This window comes from Asterias amurensis, chromosome 10, assembly GCF_032118995.1.
Source record: "Asterias amurensis chromosome 10, ASM3211899v1".
Classification (NCBI taxonomy): domain Eukaryota; kingdom Metazoa; phylum Echinodermata; class Asteroidea; order Forcipulatida; family Asteriidae; genus Asterias; species Asterias amurensis.
Genome location: NC_092657.1, coordinates 19,871,715 through 19,894,788, shown reverse-complemented (window position 1 = coordinate 19,894,788; position 23,074 = coordinate 19,871,715). Strand labels below are relative to the sequence as shown.

At 38.6% G+C, this 23,074-nt stretch overlaps 1 protein-coding gene across 2 annotated transcripts in view; it reads right to left on the bottom strand.

Moving 5' to 3' along the window:
- The window catches only part of LOC139942823 (scavenger receptor cysteine-rich type 1 protein M130-like), a 29,651-nt gene extending 8,268 nt beyond the window's left edge, over positions 1-21,383 (bottom strand). The window contains exons 1-10 of one of the 2 annotated variants that reach the window (XM_071939603.1): positions 21,238-21,383; positions 18,560-18,685; positions 11,169-11,306; positions 10,056-10,145; positions 8,145-8,228; positions 6,863-6,986; positions 4,575-4,744; positions 2,982-3,179; positions 1,813-1,929; positions 164-245 (exon numbers count right to left, since the gene is read on the bottom strand). In XM_071939603.1, the coding sequence (XP_071795704.1) occupies positions 164-245; positions 1,813-1,929; positions 2,982-3,179; positions 4,575-4,744; positions 6,863-6,986; positions 8,145-8,228; positions 10,056-10,145; positions 11,169-11,306; positions 18,560-18,677 (1,121 nt within the window). In that variant the 5' untranslated portion in view covers positions 18,678-18,685; positions 21,238-21,383. The remainder of the gene's footprint in view (positions 1-163; positions 246-1,812; positions 1,930-2,981; positions 3,180-4,574; positions 4,745-6,862; positions 6,987-8,144; positions 8,229-10,055; positions 10,146-11,168; positions 11,307-18,559; positions 18,686-21,237) is intronic. The other variant, XM_071939602.1, reaches the window with a different exon arrangement.
- Between the last annotated feature and the right edge of the window lie 1,691 nt (positions 21,384-23,074).

Sequence of the window (23,074 nt, the reverse complement as noted above, 5' to 3'; positions counted from 1 at the left end):
GCAGCTCAAGTTGATAATTCTGAAAAAAATGCGGGCAATCTGAAGATTGAGTGCAAACATTGTAGATTGCGTTTTTTTGCACACACACGACTTGGCAATGCATTGTCATTAGTTTTTATTTTAAGAAGCAGCGACAGGCAAAGTTTGAGTTACAGTATGTTACCTTTCTTTTTTATAGATGACGACAATGGTGATAAAAATCACAAGACAGACGCATAATCCAACCACAGTTCCCATGATTATTCCTATAGTGAACAAAAAAACAACAGCGAAAACGTTGTTAAAAAACACGACCAGTAATAATTCCAATTCAATTCAATTCAATTCAAGTAAATTTTTTGTACAATTAAAAAAACAGCGGGACAATAGTTTTAATATTATGTAAGTTTTGCATCGGTGATTAAGAATTGTTTTTTTTTCTTCCCTTTTACCGATGTGTATTCAGCACTGTTTACTGAAGTATTTGCCTGTAAGCTATTTCAACAGAACTCGGCTTAAAGGCAGTGGACACTATTGGTAATTGTCAAAGACTAGCCTTCACAGTTAGTGTATCTCAACATATGCATAAAATAACAAACCTGTGAAAATTTGAGCTCAATCGGTCATCAAAGTTGCGAAATAATAATGAAAGAAAAAACACCCTTGTCACACGAAGTTGTGTGCATTTAGATGGTTGATTTAGAGACCTCAAGTTCTAAACTTGAGGTCTCGAAATCAAATTCGTGGACAATTACTTCTTTCTCCAAAACTATGGCACTTCAGAGGGAGCTGTTTCTCACAATGTTTTATACTACCAACCTCTCCCCATTACTTGTCACCAAGAAAGGTTTTATGCTAATAATTATTTTGAGTAATTACCAATAGTGTCCACTGCCTTTAACGCGCCTACTCATGGAAAGTACTGAGTAAACAGTGCTTAATGGGAAGGTACACGTTTGGTAATTACTCAAATAACTTAAAAACTGACTTGGTAACAGGCATTGGAGAGCTGTTGATAGTATAAAACATTGTGGGAAACGACTCCCTCTGAAGTAACATAGTTTTGGAGAAAGTGTGTTAGTAAATAAAAGTACTATTGCACGCTACGTCACTCAGCGTGCATTTTTTGTTCCATCCGAAAAGTACTATTGCACGCTGAGCAGCAGCAGCAGTGTTACTACAAGGCAAATAGCATTCATCAACTGCGTAACTCAAAATAGCTGTACAGACAATCATTGTCAAACAGGCAGACCCAAAAGAAACGGGTGTTATTTCACAATTAGAAATTGTAGGCCTACGCTTTGTTTATTTTGAAAGTTGTATCCTCCAATCAAAATGACAAAGATCTACTTGGATATAGGATTTGAGGCATTGCATGGTGAGGTATCAATATATGTTTGGTTTGCAGTAACACCATGTGTGTATCTACTTGCCAGGTAGAGTTGTTCTTAGAGAACTGTCTTGCTTTAATCTACTGCAGCGGAGTAGATAAAGCAAGACAGTAAAATAAAGCAAGCAGTTCAAGCAAGACAGTTCAGAACAACTCTACCTGGCAAGTAGATACACACATGGTGTTACCGCAAACCAAATATATATCTACTTGGATGTTATATAAAACAAATAATGAATGTTTTTCATTCGTGCAATAGTGCAAATAGCGTCATTCGTTGAAAGATGAAATGATCCATTCAACTCGGCTCCGCCTCGTTGAATAGAACATTCCATCTTTCAACTTATGAACATGTTCGCACCATTGCACTCATAAAAATTCACTATTTGTTTAATGTTAGCTATTTGTTTCATTGTATCTTTGGTTTCTTTGACTAGACTTACTCATAAAGGAAGCTTCTTCAGCTTTTGAAGTTCCTTTTGCACCTTTAAGGAAAACAGCATGAGCTTCGATTCGGTCGGATTCATCCAACTTATTCCGACTCGATGGATCGGGAATTTCTGCAAGAAACAAAATCATTCATTGTCAAGGAATGTAAGTGTGATTCTTGCCTAAATGGAGCAACAAATTACCATGTTTGGGATCTAATAAAGGTTATTGTATTGTATTGTATTGTATTGTATTGTACACAACAGCAGAGGTCAACAAGTTCACTTTTTGGTAATGATAGTCCATGTCTTCACAACCACATTAGTCAATGAAATGGTTAGAAATGTGTCGGCACTTCTTTCTTTTTCTTTTTTTTTCACTCCGCACTCCGCCATTGCTTCATAATGATAATATAATGATATTAAAGTCTTATATTTGTACAGACAGTCATATATCAGAAACACCAGAGTGTGAATTCGGTGCTCTTAACCGCTCGGCCACGACACTTCCACAAACACTTGCCAGGCCAGGTGAGGTCATCAGGCAGCATGCTTATTGTTCCCTAGACACGCCTTGACTCTTATGGTGATAGGGCCTTCTCTAATCTTGCCCCACCCCCCCCCCCCCCCAGCCTCTGGAACTCTCTGCCTCAAAGTCTAAGAGATACACATGACATTTCTCACTTCCACAACTCCCTTAAAACACATCTTTCCATACTGGCCTTTGAACACATCTGAGATTTCTTTAATTGACCTGGACCGGCGCCTTTGAATGTTTACACAGAGAAAGTGGGTGCCTTACAAATGCTGTGTTTTATTTCTGTGGGGTATTGTGGCCGAGTGGATAAGAGCACCCGACTCAAGCTCTGATGCTTCTGTTCAGCAGAGTGTGGGTTTGATCTCAGTCAGAACACTTGTGTCCCTGAGCAAGACACTTAACTATAATTGCTTCTCTCCACCCAGGGGTAAATGGGTACCTGTGAGGGCAGAGATGGTTCTTGTGATTGGTTTAGCCGAATAGTGCATATATTGCGCACAGGCTGTATATTCCCCAGGGAGCTGAGATGGTTTAAGGAATGATTAAAGGCCCAGTAACCAGGCGTAATGTCGGAAGCTCTTTGAGACACCCCTTGGGCGTGAAAAGCACTATATAAAAACGATCTATTATTATTATTGACACTTACCCAAGCATGTTGGGTGTTCACCCTCCAGAACCAACTCGCTGTTTTCCTTTCCCAAGACACACGTCAGCGTTTCTTCCCTGTCCAGCCTGTAACCATCTAAGCATCCAAACGTCGTCTCGATACCGTACCACAGAGCTCCTCGATCCTTCACAAACCCATAAGACGGATCTTTAGGTTTGGCACAGCGGGCAAGATCAACTGAGGAAAGCCGGGGGGAGAAAAAAATGAACTGAATGAGATGTACAAGGTTTTACGTATTTTTTATAAATTTTTATAAATACTTGTCACACCAGGAAAATTATTTTTATGTTCTTTTTAGCATGATTAATCAAATATTGAAATGCATTGATTTGAAATTAATTTAATTCTTAAGGTAGTCCTGATCATTTTCATGCGAAATATTTAACATTGTTTATTTAATTATTTATTATTATTCTCATTTTATTTTTTTTTAATCAGTGTTTAGCGTGTAGGATTTGAACCCACAACCTTGTAACTGCAAGTCCTGCAGTCTAATCACTGGACCATGGTGACCTTTGCCCTTCGCAAATGGTGAACAGTGCCTTTTGATTAGGTGATTTGGACCACAACAAGTGTCTTATTGTCATGATATAATATGGTTCAGAAGATATTTTTCAAAGTAGGAAATAATGGTTCACACAAACACTTCTCAAAAGTATGCGGTTTTACTTTGTCAACTATCACGGTCCTTCATTTGGTAGAGTCAACCAGGCCAGATACTTCACGGAGGCAACGAAGGCGATTGCCTCCGTGTCCCCTGGTCATTGCCTTGGTGCCCTTGAAATGCTCCAGTACAAATTTGCAATTTCATCATAGGGTGCCCTTTACCAAGAAGAAAATGCCTTGGTGCCCTTCCCCTTTCAAAAACGAAGCATACAGCCCTGGTCAACCATTCAGTTGCACAAAATAGTGGACCTGGGGCCAATTCCAAAAAGCAATAAATCCATCGCAAGACAAATTGTCAATTACCATTATACACATATTGACTGGCAATGAGGTAACTAGTGTACGTCTATTCCCCTGAGGGACTTTGAGTGACCAGAAGAGGGAAGAAATAGGCCCCTCTTCTGGTCACTCATAGGCCCGAGGGGGAATAGACATACACTAGTTACCGAATTATGCCAGTCAGTATGTGTTTTATAACACAGCTCGGTCTTAATTGTCAAATAAGAACGGAAATCTGGAAAAGAAAGGAAGTTTTGTAGTTGCTGTTCACGGTTCAAGTCAAGAGAGGGCGCTGTAACCGGGCACTATTTTCAAAGACTAGTGCCCGCTCGGGTACTACACTAGTTCCCGCAAAGCACGCGCGCACGATCACTAGACTATATTAGTTAATCCCACGTGACCGTGTTTCAGCCAACCAGAATACAGAACAAGCAAGAGATGCGTTATATAGTAATTTGTATTGTGACATCACACTTAACTTAGCAACTCGATTGATTTGCAGTTAAAATCAATCTCAGCTCTGTATAAAACCTGCCCATGTTTAGTTCAAGAAGTAAAAGGAAAACCACAAAACTTCTCTGGTAAAATCGTCAGCTCTATGAATAACATCAACTACACTGTACTCACTGTCGTAAATAGAGGATGTCCAGAACCATGTTGTCTTGCCACCACAAACTTCAGCCTGGTTGCCACCGCAGTGCAACATACAGTTGGTGTCGCTTACTTTACCCCAGGAAGAGTAATCCGTTCCATTTCTCCCGCAGTAGCAGCCGGTGTTTTCCCTTAACCCGGCGTATCTGAGACAAAAAGAGTGGACACATTTGATGCTTTTATTTAGGAACTGGACACGATTGGTAATTACTCAAAATAATTGTTAGCATAAAAATTACTTGGTGACGAGTAATGGGGAGAGGTTGATGGTGTAAAACATTGTGAGAAACAGCTCCCTCTGAAGGATGATTTTGCTCTTAAAGCAAAATTTAGTGCTTAAGCAGCTCTATGAAATTGGGCCAAGGTTACTAGGCAACGTCCTATTTCGTTATTAAATACCTTTTCCAAGATCTTAGAATAGTTAATGCATTGCAGAATTTATAATTTTCTTGATTCCAAAAAAATTCTTACTCCCAATCAGTATGGATTTCGTTCTGGTAGATCAACTGTGCATGCTATGTTAGATTTTTATAACAATCTCTCTGACTCTGTTAATAAAGATCCCTCGGAAATTTCTTTAAGTGTCTTTTTAGACATTAAGAAAGCTTTTGACACTGTCAATCATCCTATTTTATTGAGTAAATTGAAGTACTATGGTATTCGAGGTTTGGCACATGATTGGTTTGCTAGTTATTTAACAGACTGTAAACAGTATGTAGTTTTTGATGGAGCTAAATCCAGCTGTCAAGAAATCAATTGTGGCGTACCGCAAGGGTCAAATCTGGGGCCATTGTTATTTTTGTTGTATGTTAACGACATGCCTATGTGTTGTACCTTGCTTAAACCTATCCTTTATGCCGACGATACTACTTTGATCGCCTCTGGGCAGGATTTAAAGATCTTAGCTGGCACTGTTAATTCTGAACTTTTGACTCTGCAAGACTGGTATAGAGCAAATAAATTAAAAGTTCATCCGGATAAGACATTTTATATTTGTTACTCCTTGAAACAAAAAGAACGCTTTTTACCTGATGTTTCTCTTAGTTTAGAAAATGTCGTTCTTAGAAAAGTCCCTTCCATTGTGTTTCTTGGACTTGAAACCGATAAAAATATGCTCTGGAAGGATCAAGTTAACAGGGTCTGTAATAAAATTTCTAAAGCTAACTATATTATCAATAGGACTAAAAATAATTTGAGGCTGAGAGATAGTTCGGCAATTTATAATACATTGGTTAACTCTCATTTAAATTATGGTATCTTGGCATGGGGTGGCTTGATTAAAGTTTACCCCTCATTTTATAGAAGGCTTATTACTTTACAAAAGAAATGTATTCGCAATGCATGTTATGTCAAGTATAATGCACACACTACACCTCTCTGTTATAAACACAATATTCTCAAATTGGAAGATATTTATAATGTGCAAATAGCTACTCATTATTTTGATTATCGGAATAATTCACTTCCAGAAAATCTAAGTAATCCCATTTTCTTTTCATTGAATCGAGATTTTCATGCTTTCTCCACAAGACAAGACAGTCTACTTCACGCCTTTTGTATTTGTAGAGTTGACGTTGCTTCATCCAATTATCGCTTTACCCTTCCACAAATTTATAATTCTTTTCCTAATGAACTTAGGGAATGTTTTATTAATGTTCCGAAAAAGCGCTTGATTAAACAACTGAAAAACTTTTATTTAATTAAGCATAAAGATTTTCTATGTACTAATTTGAGTTGTCACACATGTCATTAGAGCAGGACATTGAAAGAAAAATAAATATTTATATTTAAATATGTGTACAAGTTCATATCTTTTAGGCCTAATATCTTTATTTTGCTTTACATATGTTCTTCAAAGATGTGCTTTATTTTATTTAAGGGTTACTATAATTTACTTTCATATTACACTTGTCATTTGTGAAACCAGTGCAGCATTTCATTTTTTATTTTTTATAGCAGTTCGGGTGCTCCACTACAGGAGGGTCTTACCTCCTCTGGCTGCAACCCCCATTTGTACTTAATTTAAATTTATAACAGTATTTATATACTTGAAATCATCATTGTTGTATTTTTTTGTTGTACAAATGGAAATAAAACAAACAAACAAACAAACAAACAGTTTTCGCTTACACAGCTAGCCAAGATATTCAGCGCTTGCACAGTAAGCAGAGAATGGTGATAGTAAGCCCAGACTTAGGCGGTAACCAGAACCACGAAAATCGGGCCCCGATGTCCGACATACAAGACCGCTTCATTCAACTCACCTCATGCCTTTATCGTAGCAGAATTGAAGACATTTGCGAATGGTCATGTCATCGCTAGTCAATGATGCATCAGTGAGGACACTCCCTACTGTCCTATCAAGGTAGCACCCTAGATAACCTGGCACTGTAACGGCAAGAACGGAAAAAAAAGATTGGAAGTCAAGTTAACTCCCACTCGGGCCGAGGACCGACAGAACCTATGACAATGGCCTGATTAGTTTTATTGAAAACCTTTATTATATGGATTAAAACAATCTAACGATTCCATAACACCAAAGGTCTTGACCCCTAGATAACCTGGTACTCTAACGGCAAGAAAGAAGAAAAACAAGATTGGAAGTCAAGTTAACTCACACTCGGGCCGAGGACCGACAGAACCTATGACAATGGCTTGATTAGTTTTATTGAAAACCTTTATTATATGGATTAAAACAATCTAACGATTCCATAACACCAAAGGTCTTGACCCCTACATAACCTGGTACTCTAACGGCAAGAAAGAAGAAAAAAAAGATTGGAAGTCACGTTAACTCACACTCGGGCCGAAGACCGACAGGACACTGGTACCTATGAACTAGGTTAGTTTAAATAACCTCTATTCATAAATATCTCAGACAGTTCGCTATTTCGATTGGTGGACAGTGCGCCAGGGCCCAATTTCATGGCTTTGCTTTATACCGTAAGCACAGAATTGGCGCTTACGGAAGCAGGGAATTCTGTGCTTACGGCAAGCGTATTTCATGGGTATTTCAGCGGCAAATTTTTGCTTCGGTGCATGCGTACTCCCCGTTACTATAATAATAATAATAATAATAATAACTTTCGTTTTATATAGCGCCTAATAACTAACACTTAATTCTCTAAGCGCTTTACATTAGTGCCCTGGTCATAGGGCCAATAACATCCCTTTTTAATGTTTCTCAGCTCCCTTGGGAGTATACAACCTGGGCAACAGTTTATACTAGGCATTCTAGGCTTACAAGGCTAGCACAGAAATTCGGCGCTTGCACGTAAGTGCAAAATACGGCGGTAAGCAGAGCCATGAAATTGGGCCCGGGTGACAATGTCTAAACAGTTGATAAAGACCAGCTGGAGCTGTTTATAACCGATTGTTTTTGGACATGTTGAGATGCATACTACTACGCACATATTGCCTCGATGCCCCCGATTTACCAAAAACAAAATGCCTTGGTGCCCTTGCTCTTTCAAAATCGAAGCATACAGGATTGGTGATAAGGTTTTAAAATAACTAAAAAATATTAATAATCTTAAGATGACTTACGGAAGCAGCTCGCTCCAGCCGTTTCTCCCTCTCTACAAGTTTTATCAGCTACCTTAAATTTGCATTCTTGTAGAGTGGCTTCATCTATGAGAAAAGAAACAAGTACAACAATGGTTATAATTAGTGCTGGGCGAATAGTGAAATTTTGTTATTCGGATACCGCTGGCCAACTATCCAAAATTAACCGGATATTCGAATAGTTTTTTCGCCGCTAGAGGGCGCTATTTAAAAAAAAGAAAATTTAAAAATTTAAAATATTTTGCCGCTAGAGGGCGCTGTTCGTTTGTGAATTAGATCGATTGATATTAGTTTTAGACAGTGTCACTCGGTTCATTCATAAAAATGACCGGATCTAATTTAAAGATGGCGATTTACTTTTTCTTTTGATCGTGATTGACTCTACGTGAAGGAAAACTTTTGTTATCTTTGAACAATTTACGTCAGAAATGTCATTGTTTTAATTCTTCACGGAGGTGAGCATAGTTTAATACTTAATTTATACTGTTTTATGCTGTCTTAATAGAAGTTTCATAAGGATTCAGACAAAACATTCATATCAGTTGTCGCCCGACTTTCGCGGATATCCAGATATTAAAGAATATCCGGTTACTCGGTTGTAATTACAGAATTATTTGGTTTGTAAATAGGTATTCGCGCCCTATGCGGATATCCGGTTAAAAAAAAAAGGCATTCGCGGTTACGGATAGGAAAACCTATTTGCCATTAACCGGATATTTGAATAATTCGCCCAGGCCTAGTTATAATTAAGGAAAGCTTTCGCATTTCTTTTAAATACATGTAAAGATGAAGTGAGGTGTTACTATTAAATCCCACAAGACTGTTTCCATCAATTTCACCAAGCTATTCCTAACTTAGGGTTAATCTTAGGACTTAGGACGAGTTAAGTTCCGTGTTCATGGACGTTAGGACGTATTGGACCCATATTAAGTTAGGACGAGTTACTCATTCCTAACTCAATCCTAGCGTTTCATGAAATCGGCTGCTGGACTTGTCCAGTCATACTGGCCCGATGCTAAAAACGCAGCGTTGGGCCTTGCGATCCAGTGTCGATTTCAAGTAAATATGTAGATCAATCTTAGCGCCTTGTGAAATCGACCCCAGTTGTTATCATTTTCCTTGTTTCTGCCAGCTTGTTCACTGGTTCCTACTTTGGAATTCCCAGTCAAAAAGGGACTATGTGATTTGAACAATCAGTGGTTAACGGTTTACGTGTAGAGCAGTCATGGCAAGCAATCCACTAGCCAGCCGGACAAGTTGGATAGAATTTTGACTGGTCCTCGGCTGTTTAATTGCCATTTGGCAAGCGGAACACTGTTAAAGGCAGTGGACACTATTGGTAATTACTCAAAATAACTATTAGCATAAAACCTTACTTGGTGAGAGGTTGATGGTATAAAACATTGTGAGAAACAGCTCCCTCTGAAGTGACATAGTTTTTGAGAAAGAAGTAATTTTCAACAAATTTGATTTCGAGACCTCAAGTTTAGAATTTGAGGTCCCGAAATCAAGCATCAGAAAGCACACTACTTCGCGTGACATGGGTGTTTTTCTTTCATTATTGTCTCGCAACTTCGATGACTAATTGAGCTCAAATTTTCACTGGGTTGTTATTTTATGCATACGTTGGGATACACCAAGTGTGAAGGCTAGTCTTTGACAATTACCAATAGTGTCAACTGCCTTTAAGGGGAACGCTGTGAATACCTTGCCAGTGATACTCTAGGAATAGTATTTGTACAGGGGACGTTTTCTTCACGCGAGTAGGCCTTCATACTGCCTGAAGTGCAATTTCGATGTCTTTTTTATTTTTTTAAATTTTTTTATAGGATGATCTTCCTGACAAGGAACTCGATCAACTGCTACAAGGGGAAAACAAACAGCAACACATACCTCCATTACAGTCAAACTTCTGTATTGATTTGTTGTTAGTTCCGCTACCGTAGTAAGCTTCTACCATCGCAAACGCTGCACCAGGGAGTCCTGTAGTATAAAGATATTGGAAACATTGACTGGTGAATCAGAACACTGCCCATCGTTCAGTCATAAGGCCACATAAAAATAATTGTTGATCGTCCCTACCCGACCGTTCAAAACACCCCCCGACCCCCTTTTTTTTTTTTTTCATAAAAAACAACCTTTTCAGCCGATATTTTTTTCAAAATGTACAGGTTTGAAAAGATGTTTAAAGAAGGTTTTTACTCATGTTGGCAAAGCAAGAACAATTCTTCAAATATTTACTTGGGCTACACTGTGCTTAGTTGTTTAAAAAAGGTTACAGAAAATGTCATCTAGAAGTTAAATTTGTTTGACAAAACTATTGAAAACATCAAAAACACACAAACCCTCTGTTTTATAGTGATTGTGATGATTTCTTTATTCTTAATTTCATATTTGGCAAGTCAACAAAACTTCTACTGGCATGACATCCTTCCATTCTAAACCCACCTAGCACCCACTTTCCCAAGCACCCAGTACCCAAACTATTAACCATCTAATTGTCTACAAACCACTAATCCCAGTGATCCCAATCTATGTGGCATACATCCTTCCGTTCTAAACCCACCCAACACCCAGAACCCATTTATCCCAGCACCCATCACCCAAACTATTAACCATACCTACCTAGTTGCTACTCCTGTATCCCTCTGATCCCAGTTCCTGTGGCATACATCCTTCCATTCTAAACCCACCCAACACCCAGTACCCATTTATCCCAGCACCCATCACCCAAACTATTAACCATACCTACCTAGTTGCTACTCCTGTATCCCTCTGATCCCAGTTCCTGTGGCATACATCCTTCCATTTTAAACCCACCCAGCACCCAGTACCCATTTATCCCAGCACCCATCACCCAAACTATTAACCATACCTACCTAGTTGCTACTCCTGTATCTATCTGATCCCAGTTCCTGTGGCATACAACCTTCCATTCTAAACCCACCCAGCACCCAGTACCCATTTATCCCAGCACCCATCACCCAAACTATTAACCATACCTACCTAGTTGCCTACAGACCACTCCTGTATCCCTCTGATCCCAGTTCCTGTGGCATACATCTTTCCATTCTCCATTATCTAATACTTCAATACGTCCCTCATTAATACCTGTGACGTTGGGGGGACTGCCGGCAAGACGAACTGCAGAAATAAAACAAGAATATAACATTCATAACAATAACAACTAGATCGAAAGCGGTTGTACTACGTACAATGTTGGCTTCTTACGAAAAGTTTTATTTCATTTGTATACCAAGAATAATACATTCCCTTTAGGCAAAGTAAAATAAATAACATGTTGCTCGTCCGGACTTTTTGAAAAAGTTGGTGAGGGAGGTCCTTGTTATTTGTTATTTTCGAATTTTTTGTTATTTTTTTCAAGATGGCCACCATGTTTAAGATGGCCACCATATCGTATTTGAAGATGGTTTTATGGTTTTATGAGTATGTTCTGTATGTCCTCAAATTATGTGTGTGTTTCTGTGTCTATTTTGATACAATTTTATTCTTTCCAAAGAGTTATTCTTGCTTTTGCTCCAATGTTATTATGTGTGTGTGGCATCACGCCCTGGTGCATAGAACTGTGGCATGCAAACGTGAAGGACAAAACGTTTCAAAGTAACAAGTTTCTCATTATGCGTTGTGATAGCATTTTTTGTAGAGAATGTAAGAAAGATGATGAAATTGCTCAATAAAAATGAAGGGTACAATTGAAATAGCAATTTTTTAAATAACAAATAACACAAAAAAATCAGTGCGGCCGCCAAAATCGAGGCCGAACGCGTCATGTGGGGGTGTTTAAACGGTTATGACCAGCTAGGGCTCCGTTTATAACCGGTTGTTTTTTCGGATACGATTCGCTAGTCTTGGTGCAAGACGTTTCTTGTTATGGGCAATGCGGGCGCTGTCAGTGAGTTGGCCGCGCTGTGTGTATCACATGGCAAAGGCCCTGCCGGTTTTAAACGGCCCATTAAGAACTCGTCACTACCCTTTTATTTCCTTATTCATAAAAAATTCTGATTTTTGTTCACACTGTTTGTGACAGGAAATTCTGGTCCAGTAAAGATTTTAGAATTTTGTAATTTTACGCCAAATTTGAGCTCTGCCACTACCAGCACGTATCTTCTTATTCAAGTCCAATATGTATTTTTAAAAACTTATCAAATATAAACCGGGGGCGGGGAAGCTGGCATGTTAGTACTACAACAAGTTTTAATAAAAACAAGTTAAATATTTTGTAACAGATTAGTCATTCTGAACGAAGAAGGCTGTGTTACAAAAACTACTACGCCAACATACCAGTATGTTGTATTTCTGCCTAAAAAACAACCACCATAAAAGTTAATGACAAATCCTTGATCAGCCCATTCCAACTAAGCAAACATTTTCTGTCTCTGGCTGGCTGTGCTCCGTGGTCATAATGGGTTGATGTGGCTGGCAGCCAAAGGCGCCCTTGAATATCAGCTTCTCGAACACGTTGTAGCCGCGTCCTTTGCAATTCCGCTCTTAGCTGCGAGTAAGGATGATTAGCCCCCCAAAATTATTAATCGTAGTTTGCTTTTAAACTTCTTATTCTTTCAAAAATGAAGCATACAGTCCAGCAAAAATTTTTCTCATGACAAACTCTGACTGTGTAAGCGCCAAATTCCATGCTTGTATTATAGTAGTAGTAATAATATACAAATATTGACTGCTTCGAGTGCTATGGTTAAAACTATGACTCCCGAGGAGCGTTCTATTTTCCTGAGGCAAAGCCGAGGGAAAATAGAACGCTCCGGGGATCACCGAGGGAGTCATAGTTTTTAACCATTGCACGAGTAAAAGCAGTCAATATTTGTTTTATAACACCCCAAATATTTCTAAATACTTTACTATTATTATTAAGTTACAGACCTGAATGCTACAATCCACGGACGACGCGAATACAGATTGCAAACACTTTTACTTACTGTGTTGCATGTAGTGTCGTGCAATCCGAAATGGTTACACACTATTAATTTATCATCCTCGTACACGCAACGGACGTCTGGGTACTGCACGCCATGTGCTAGTCTGTCGGACTAGCGCACGGCGCCGTGTGCTAGTCTTCGGACTAGCGCATGGCAAACCGACGCACTATCACACGGCCATCGTCTAGCAAAACTAAGACATGTCATGTGACGCGCTCTAAACCAATGAGCAGGCAGAATACTTGCAAGAGGTGTTATAATAATAATAACCGTATTTATAACGCGCCTTTTGCCAAAGGATACAAAGCGCCAGGTATTATTACTGCAAGGAGTGGGACGAAGTTTGAGTAAGGCCTAGTCCTTAGCAGCATGTAATGGTTTACAAGGAACACCGGGGGGAACCCCTTCTCTTTACGATAAGTGCACTGGGTTCTTTTACATGCGTTAACACAACACATGGGACCAACGGCTTTACACACTGTACGTCCCATCCGAAGGACGAAGCAATGGTTAAAGGATTTGGATACTTTTTCAAAATGTCCATAGATTTACATCAAACTTACAGGGTTTGAAGATAATGATAGTGGAAAGCTTCCCTTCAAATATTACTTACTGAGGTGCTGTAGTTTTTGAGAAATGAGTGAAACAATGCCATGAAAATACGTTTGTAAAATATTAAAATAATTTTCGTCTCATGAGACGAAAATTATTTTCATGACATTGTTTTACTCATTTCCCCAAAACTACAGCACCTCAGCACATAATATTTTCAGGGAAGCTTTCTATTATCATTGTCTTCAAACTGTGTAAGTTTAGTGTAAATCTGTGGACATTGTGTTTTTTGTCCTACAAAAGTTACATAGATCCTTTAAGTGTCTGGCTTAAGGACACAAGTGTCAGGACTGGGGATTCAAACCCACACTCTGCTGATCAGAAACACCAGAGTTTGAATTCGGTGCTCTTAACTGGTGCTCGCAATCTAAACCTCCCTGTCTGCCCACCCCTTCGGATGGAACGTTAAGCCGTTGGTCCCATGTGTTGTGTAACGCATGTAAAAGAACCCAGCACTTATCCACAAAAGATGGGGTTTGCCCCGGTGTTCCTGGCTACGGCTGCTGTATGCGCCGAGCACCATGTAGAACCTTATAAGGTGCTACATAATTAAGTCTCAGAATTCATCACTGCAATAACCTATCTTTCTGAAAGTTAGTATAAATACTCAGCGCCTTGAGTACCTTGTTTGGTGGAAACGTGCGCTATAAAAGATTCAATATTATTACAACTATTATTATTATTATTATTATTGTTATTATTATTATAAGGGTAGTCAGTCGGCTCAATGCCAGGTACAAAACCCGAGTACTATCAAGTCTCAATATAATCAAGATGTGCTGGTAGCGGACATCCGGTTTGGAGTCAATCATAAACCGTTAAGCAGAAATGTTATTTCACTGAACAGCTCCTAGTACTCAGGTTAGAACGGTCATTAATGAATGAATCCATGGTCGATTCAGTCATGATGAACTCATTTTCCAAAAAAAAGTAGAGTCTTCATGAAAAAAAGGGTGGACGACCGAGTGAGTGAGTGGGGGAATGAGGGGGAGGCCCACACTCACTATAATTTACTGTGTTCTGCGAGCGCGTGTGTGATTATGAATTTACTTCACAAAAACCAGGCTTGTATGCTTCGTTTTTGAAAGGACAAGGGCACCGAGGCATTTTCTCCTTGGTACAGGGCACCCCATTTTTAAATTGCTGCGTGGCATTTCAAGGGCACCAAGTAAGCTTGGGCGATATTACGATATTATCGAATATCGCGATATTAATTTGGAAACGATTTCGATATCGGATGGATTTGGTTTTAATCAAAATATAGATATATCGCGATATATCGCGATAATCGCGATAATCGCAATATATCGCGATATCGATTAAATATCGCGATGTATTTGCTCGCGATGTATTTCCTGCGCCTTGAACACCCAGCAGGGTGGATATGTGCGCATTACAAGTCTTGTTATTATTATTATTTATTATTATTTATTAGCTGAGACATCTTGCACCCCATAGGTTGGGAGTAAAACCAGAAGAGTAGGTCATTAGAACACCTCTCTTATGCTATGACTGTCTCTTCTACAACTTTCACTGGGAGTTTGAAGACTGATGATGTCAAATTTAATTAATCGCGATTATATCGAATATCGCGATATATTGTCGGCGATATATCGTGAATAAAATAAATCGATATCGCCCAAGCTTAGCACCAAGGCCAGGGGACATGGAGGCAATCGCCTTCGTTGCCTCCGTGAAGTATCAGGCCTGTGATAAATGCGCAATAAGAAGTTTTAAAAATATGAGGCGTTTAATGTTGCCTCCGTGATTTATCAAGCCTGTATTTGGCCATTGGGCCTTCACAGATTTATCCTTCAAAAGATTTATTTATATTTTGTAATGCATTTGCTTTATAATTTCACACAAAAAATTAACAAAAATTTAATATCAACAGAGAACCACCATGTATGTAGAGTGTCATGGCCGAGTGGTTAAGAGCATCGAATTTAAGTTCTGGTGCGTTTTCACCGGAGTGTGGGTTCGAATCCCGGTCGTGACACTTGTGTCCTTGAGCAAGATACTTTACTATAATTGCTTCTCTTCACCCAGGGGTATAAATGGGTACCTTCGAGGGTAGAGGTTGATATTGTGAATGAAAAGCTTTCGGAGCGCCACGGCAGCTCGGGGCTGTATACTCCCTAATGGGAGCTGAGAAAGATTAAAGGGATGTTTATTGGCCCAATGACCAGGGGACTAATGTAAAGCGCATTGATACAGTTTATTGTGAAATGCGCTATATAAGAACTTGTTATTATTATTATTATGTTCAATACACAAAAGGGCTACTAGTACATGTAGAACTAGAAAACAAACTGAAGACGTTGTCAGTTCAATCTTTAATCTTCAAATCTGTTTGATCGATCCATATCAACATAAACTGTGAGCCTACATTTAATTTCTGATAAGTATTCTACGTTGAGTACAATGTAGGCCTGTACAAAAAATTAGTTACAATTTTTAAGGGAGAATAGGGAAATTAATATCAACACACAAATCATGCATTATTGGCTAGATACGCTAGCTTGTACATGAGGAAAATCCTATTTTAAAAGAAGTTGCGAGAGAATAATGAAAAACCACCCTTGTTGCTGATGATGGGTGTCAAGAACAGACCATAACAAAAATAAAAAATGGATACAAAAAGTACTTCATAATGGGATTTGTAAAGACAGAGTTACTCCACAATGACATTGTGTTCAAAGTCTGAGCGTCCTTCCTCTATGGTCTGAGGGAAACAGGATGTGACATGCTCTACTGACTTCTATTCAACCATAGTGAAGGTACATAGTACATTGCACTCTAGTCTGTACTAAGCTTGGGCGATATCACGATATTATCGAATATCGCGGTATTAATTTGGACACGATTTCGATATCGGATGGATTTGGTTTTAATCGAAATATCGATATATCGCGATATATCGCGATATATCGATATATCGATTAAATATCGCGATGTATTTGCTAGCTGATACATCTTTCACCCCAAAGGTTTGGAGTAAAACCAGAAGAATAGGTCATTAGAACACCTCTCTTATGCTAGGACTGTCTCTTCTACAACTTTCACTTGGAGTTTTAAGACTGATGATGTCAAATTTCATTAATCGCGATTAAATCGAATATCGCGATATATTGTCAGGGATATATCGTGAATAAAATAAATCGATATCGCCCAAGCTTAGTCTGTACATCATAGAGAATGGACATGTATGAGTTGACTGCTCCATTATCATCATATTGTATGGTTTATACAGAACAATTTCTGTTTTTGGTTTTGTTATTTTAATTTGTGCTTTGTGTAAACAGATTATTTATATTAATATTTATTTCAAATTATTATTATTTTCCAAAGAGAGTATTTAATATAGTGTGTTTGCTTCCCTATGTGACTGGATTAACAGGCTTTCGAGCTACAGTGTTTAATTATACTTTTGTTGATCCTGGCCATCACATTAGGGTTGTTTTATAATTTCCTGTGCCCTTATTGTTTTTCTTGCTTTGTATTTACTTTTGTACATGTACTTATAATTATCTATTTGACATACTGTCTGCTTGTATTTGTAATTGTTTATTGGCCAAATAAAGAATGCTAATAATAATAATAATGCCTCAACATCCTTGCTATTTATCCTCTTGCCTGTCTCTCCATCGGCCTGGCCGCTCAAATCTACGCTCAGCATCCGACACTACTCGCCTAATGGAACCAAACTCAATCAAGCTTCTTAAGTCTGCTTCAAGCCGCACATTCTCTCATTTTGCTCCACACACCTGGAATATACTCACCACCTCAATCAGGGAATCTGACTCTCTTTGAACATTCAAGAAGTATATCAAACATTATCTATACCCTATCTAATGCGCTGTGTTCTTGACGTAGTGGCGCTCTACAAATGCCTCTTAATATACTGTAGGAAGAGTAACTCGTCCTAATTTAGGATGGTTCAATGCTTCCTAAAGTCTATGATTATTGAACTTATAGATTAATGATAAGTTAGGAAGGGTTTGGTGAACGTCAGTACATTTTGTGTCCAGTTTAAACATTTATAAACATTTATTGGTTGCCAAATGCAACCAATGCAGACCAGTTCACAATCAACTTGAAATTTTAGATTGTTCATTTTCCATTTTGAAAAGATCAACGGGGCCGGAAGCGATCCCCTATAATACCAGGCATGAATGCTTCATTTTTGAAAGGGCAAGGGCACCAAGGCATTTTCTCTTTGGTAAAGAGCACTCTATGTGGAACTTGTAAGTTTCTACTTAGTATTTCAAGGGCAACAAGGCAATGACTAGGGGGCATATAGCCAATCGCCTCCTTTGCCTCCATGAAGTATCAGTTTCTACTTGAGCATTTCAAGGGCAACAAGGCAATGACCAGGGGGCATGTAGGCAATCGCCTCCTTTGCCTCCGTGAAATATCAGGCCTGAAAATGGCCTTGGTGCTTCAAAGATGCACTTCCTTCCCTTAACCCTATGGTGCACAAGGCGGTCACTAGCGACCACCAAAAACATGTCAAATTGTACTTTTATAAAACTACCTCCCCGATACATTGTTAAGAGCCATTGTTGAGCTTTCGTTTGGTGTGATGTTCAACAGGGGGTGCTATTGACTAATTTTGAGAAAAACACATTTGCACATGTTCTTTTTTACGTTTTTAAAAATTAATCTGTGCACCAAAGGGTTAAAATAAAAGAGATTTGCAATTCACCCGATTGTCGACTTGACGTCAGGACTGGGGGATTCGAACCCACACTCTGCTGATCAGAAACACAAGAGTTTGAATTAGATGCTCTTAACAGTTTGGCCACGACACTTCCACAACTTGCAACTCACCTGACAGTTGACTTGATGTAGCAGCTACCACCGCTAGCAATAGTGGAAAGAACACGGCAAGTTCAATTGCACAACCCATTATATTCAGCCTCTTGGGAAAACTATGGTGATATGACATCAACTGATCTGGGAGCAAATAGAAATAAGCAAGAAGGTTGGGTTATTATTAATGCTGGGCGAATAGTGAAATTTTGTTATTCGGATACCGCTGGCCAACTATCCGAAAATAACCGGATATTCGAATAGTTTTTTCGCCGCTAGAGGGCGCTATTTAAAAAATAAATAAAACAATTTAAAAAATTTTATTTTATTTTTTTTTGCCGCTAGAGGGCACTGTTCGTTTGTGAATTTGATTTTATGGGCGGATTGATATTAGTTTTAAACAGTGTCACTCGGTTCATTCAAAAATGACCGGATCTAATTTAAAGATGGCGATTTGCTTTTTCTTTTGATCGTGATTGACTCTACGTGAAGGAAAACTTTTGTAATCTTTGAACAAATTATGTCAGAAATGTCATTGTTTTAACTCTTCACGGAGGTGAGCATAGTTAAATACTTAATTTATGCTGTTTTATGCTGTCTTAATAGAAGTTTCATAAGGATTCAGACAAAACATTCATATCAGTTGTCGCCCGACGTCCGGGGATATTCGGATATTAAAGAATATCCGGTTACTCGGTTGTAATTACAGAATTATCCGGTTTGTAAATAGGTATTCGCGCCCTATGCGGATATCCGGTTAAGAAAAAAAAGGCATTCGCGATTACGGATAGGAAAACCTATTCGCCATTAACCGGATATTCGAATAATTCGCCCAGGCCTAGTTATTATTATTATTGTTATTACCATTATTATTATTATTATTGTTATTCTTGAAACTAATATTATTTATTTGGCATAAAAAAAACATTCAAAATCCAAAATTAAACAAAACAAAAGCCAGGGACATATGCCTGGGCTTTAAAAAGTTTACCCAAAAACTGTAGCTCGAAGGCCTTCAATTCCAATATTTCTGGCCGTATATTTAAAATTTTTAATTATTTACAATAAGTCTATAAAGTCGTTAAAAAAGGTATGGCTATGGTCATTATTTTTATTTTGTCCACATGGCTTGAATTGAGGATAAAATTCCAAAAGATCACAGGCCTGCTTGGACTCAAAGGATACAAACAATCCTCTAATCCAAACTTTGACGTCACTTGATTTAATACAACTCATTGGTTCACAAATTAATAAGTCATTAAAAAAAACTCACAGGCCTGATACTTCAAGGAGGCAACGAAGGCGTTTAACTTGTGAAAATTTGGTGTAATTTGATGATGTTTTCTTCTCCCGCAGAAAGGTTTTGTTAGACCATTTCTTGCAAAGTTGTCCTAAATACGCACGATTGTAAATGTACGTCGTACTCGTACATCTTCGTGTTTCCGTGATGTGCCACCACAAGAGGGCGTGTGTTACAATAAGTTTGATAGGCCGGGGCTCTAATAATAGAAAGCTGGAAAGCTGCCCGATCTTGTTTCTTTGATAATTTCTACGTTCTGAATTGATAATAACAGACTTCTCATCTTGAGTCAAAAGAAACTCGTATTGTTATATACTTTTAAAGGCCTTTACTAATTGAAACGAAAGTTGAACAAAAAAAATTGATTGTATAATTATAGCCATTGGTTTTTAGAAATTGTCTTTGTAAATATAACAAAAATAATCGATGTATACCAATGCCTTCATCCTCAAGTTTTTTAAAGATTGTTCTAAATTTTTACTGTGTTAATGCTACAATTTTAAATCAAAGGATCAACTGATCTTAAATTAAAGGAAACACCATTCATAAACTCTTTAATTTTATTCCATTCTGGTTAATTTAATAATGCTATTTGTTGACATAATTAATAAAGAATATTTACACAAACACCTGCAAAACTTAACACATATTTAATTTTTATAGTTAACAATTTCCCCCACGATGCCGCTCCTCAGTTTGATTCACAAAATATCACTTTTTGCCGTTCATAAAAAATCATACTAGCGCCTCAAAGCAGTTTGTAACAGATAGAGGGCGCTCGCCTAGTGTGCGCCCTCTATTGCCATAGGCTGTGCATTAAACTTGGCCGTGGCTGATATGAAGAAAAACATAAGAATTGAACTTGAACACGGGTACGTTTTTTTCACGATCCACGCTCATTAAAAACGGTATATCTCTGCAACCAAACATCCGATTTCAAAATTTTAAATTGATTTTTACTTCTAAGAATACACCTTAACAGACCACATCTTGTCAGAGAAAAAATCACCTGCATTCAATTTGACTGAAACTGCCTACTGATGATGCCTTGATGGTGATGCAGAATTTTATCTCATTTACTTGATTAATTAATAATTATTAATCAGTCCAAACATGTGTAATACTTCCGTTTGAACAATATAATTAATACCGTCATTGCTGTAAACACGAAGGAATGGCGCAACGGGATTTTCCTGTTTTCGTCAGACGCAACACACTGCTGCCACACTTCCATTTATCTTCGTGCCATTCCATTCCATTGTCAAAAATGTCATTATGTTGTTTCCCCGACACACTGCATTTATTTTCACTCTAGTTTGGCATATTTATGCCTCTTCCCCATTAACATGAACACATAGTTTCACTTCTTAACTCAAGAACCACATTTTATCCTTACCTTTAACGTCAACATTGCTGTTTATATCTCATTTATTTTGGCCTAGAACTCTAACATCTCCAGCCTTTACGCTCTTTGGAAATAACTGTATCAATTTTACGGTCACAAAAAAACATTCACAAAACATTACATGAACCGTGCAATCCGTGTGTACGTCACGTTTGTGTGATGTGAGGGGCTGGTATCCAGACTATAATGTCTTTTTGAGTGAATATTCGAGTCGGTGTGCCAGACTGGATCTCAGGCCAGCGCGTGAAGGGATCAACAAACTTTTTCAGACGGACGTGCGTGTTGCGGGTCAACAAACTTTTATAGGCACTTCCGCATGGAGGACTGTATATTGGGCCCAACAGAAAATACTGCATACAAATCCCTGCTTAGCAATAACTAGCAGGATACCAGTCACAAATTGTACACATGACATGATGTTTTTGGCAGGTAACCTTATTCTAGTTAGCATTAATTTTGCTTTATAGCTTTTCTATTGGGCCAAGCACTCTGAAGATCGAAAGAGGGCGCTGTTTAACCTCTTATTGTTTCTTTTTTTGCGGGTGCACCAGAAGAAGAAAAAATTAATAGTCACTCACAAACAAATATTATTTTACGGTCTCTCAGCCTCTTTGAAAACCTATCAAATATCTTCAGACTACTAAACTGTTATTAGATTTATTATAATAATTCATTAGATTTATAATAAAATGGTTGTGTATTTTTTTTGCTAACTACCGCAGGATAAAAACAAAAACCCGGCACTTTTTCCAATAATTATTATCGTGACTAATTGCTGCCCGTCTCATGCGGCACACTCCGACGCAAATAATAATCGAAGCCTTTATAATATCGAAGTCTTATAGTAGCGCATAACCGACCAAGGTAAGTCTACTCAAGGTGCATAGAGTATACAAGTTTTCAGAGTAGATTTTTTGCAGTTGATGAAGTTCTGAGGTAGTATACCGTATAATTAGTGTGAGGTAGGGTTTTAAGGCGCATTTAGCAGCCACAGCCGGAAACACCGGGCGAACCCACTTCTCTTTTCCTCGATGGACGATAAGTGCACCGGGGTTCTTTTACACTCGGTCTTTAGGTCCCATCCGAAGCAATTACAAGGGTCTACCACCCACTTGTGACCAGAATTCGAACCCACACTCTGCTGATCAAACGGCACCAGAGTTTAACATGTGGTGCTCTTAACCGTTCGGCCAAGACACCTCCACGGTGTCAAAAACAGGTCTAACTTGTATGTAAGCCGAGATCTTTTCCAAAATTGAATTGAGGACGTAACCGTGTCAGATTGTGGGGGAGCGGGAAATAAACAAGAGGTTCCACTCTGCAGATTTCACAAAGCACTAAGATTGACCTTGTATTATCAGTCTCTTTTTTGTTCTAGGCAACGGTGTGATACAAAAACATGTGGCAACCAACCCAGGCTTTGTCGTCCCTGACCGGTCCGTTTTTCCTTTGCTTTTTGCGGAATGGTCACATCCATGTTTTTCAGTTCGCAAACTGGGCGGCCGCCCCCGTCCGTTCGTTTATTTTGTTTCCGTTCAGTTTTGTTTCCGTTTTTGTTTCCATTTAGTTGCCCTGTGTCCCGTGTCCTTGAGTTCCTTCTCCCATTGGCCCTCCCTGTAATATAATATTTCCCCCAGCCGCCGGTTCAAGTTCTTCCCTAGCCCACCTTGTTGAGCTGTAAATGGCTCCGCTTTTAACATCATCGGTCTCATCACTGTGATGAGACCGATGTTAAAAGCAGAGCCACAGCTCAACAAGGTGGGCTAGTTCTTCCCGTCCTCATGTTCAATCTGTTGCTGTATTCCTTTATCGGGCCCATCCATGTTTT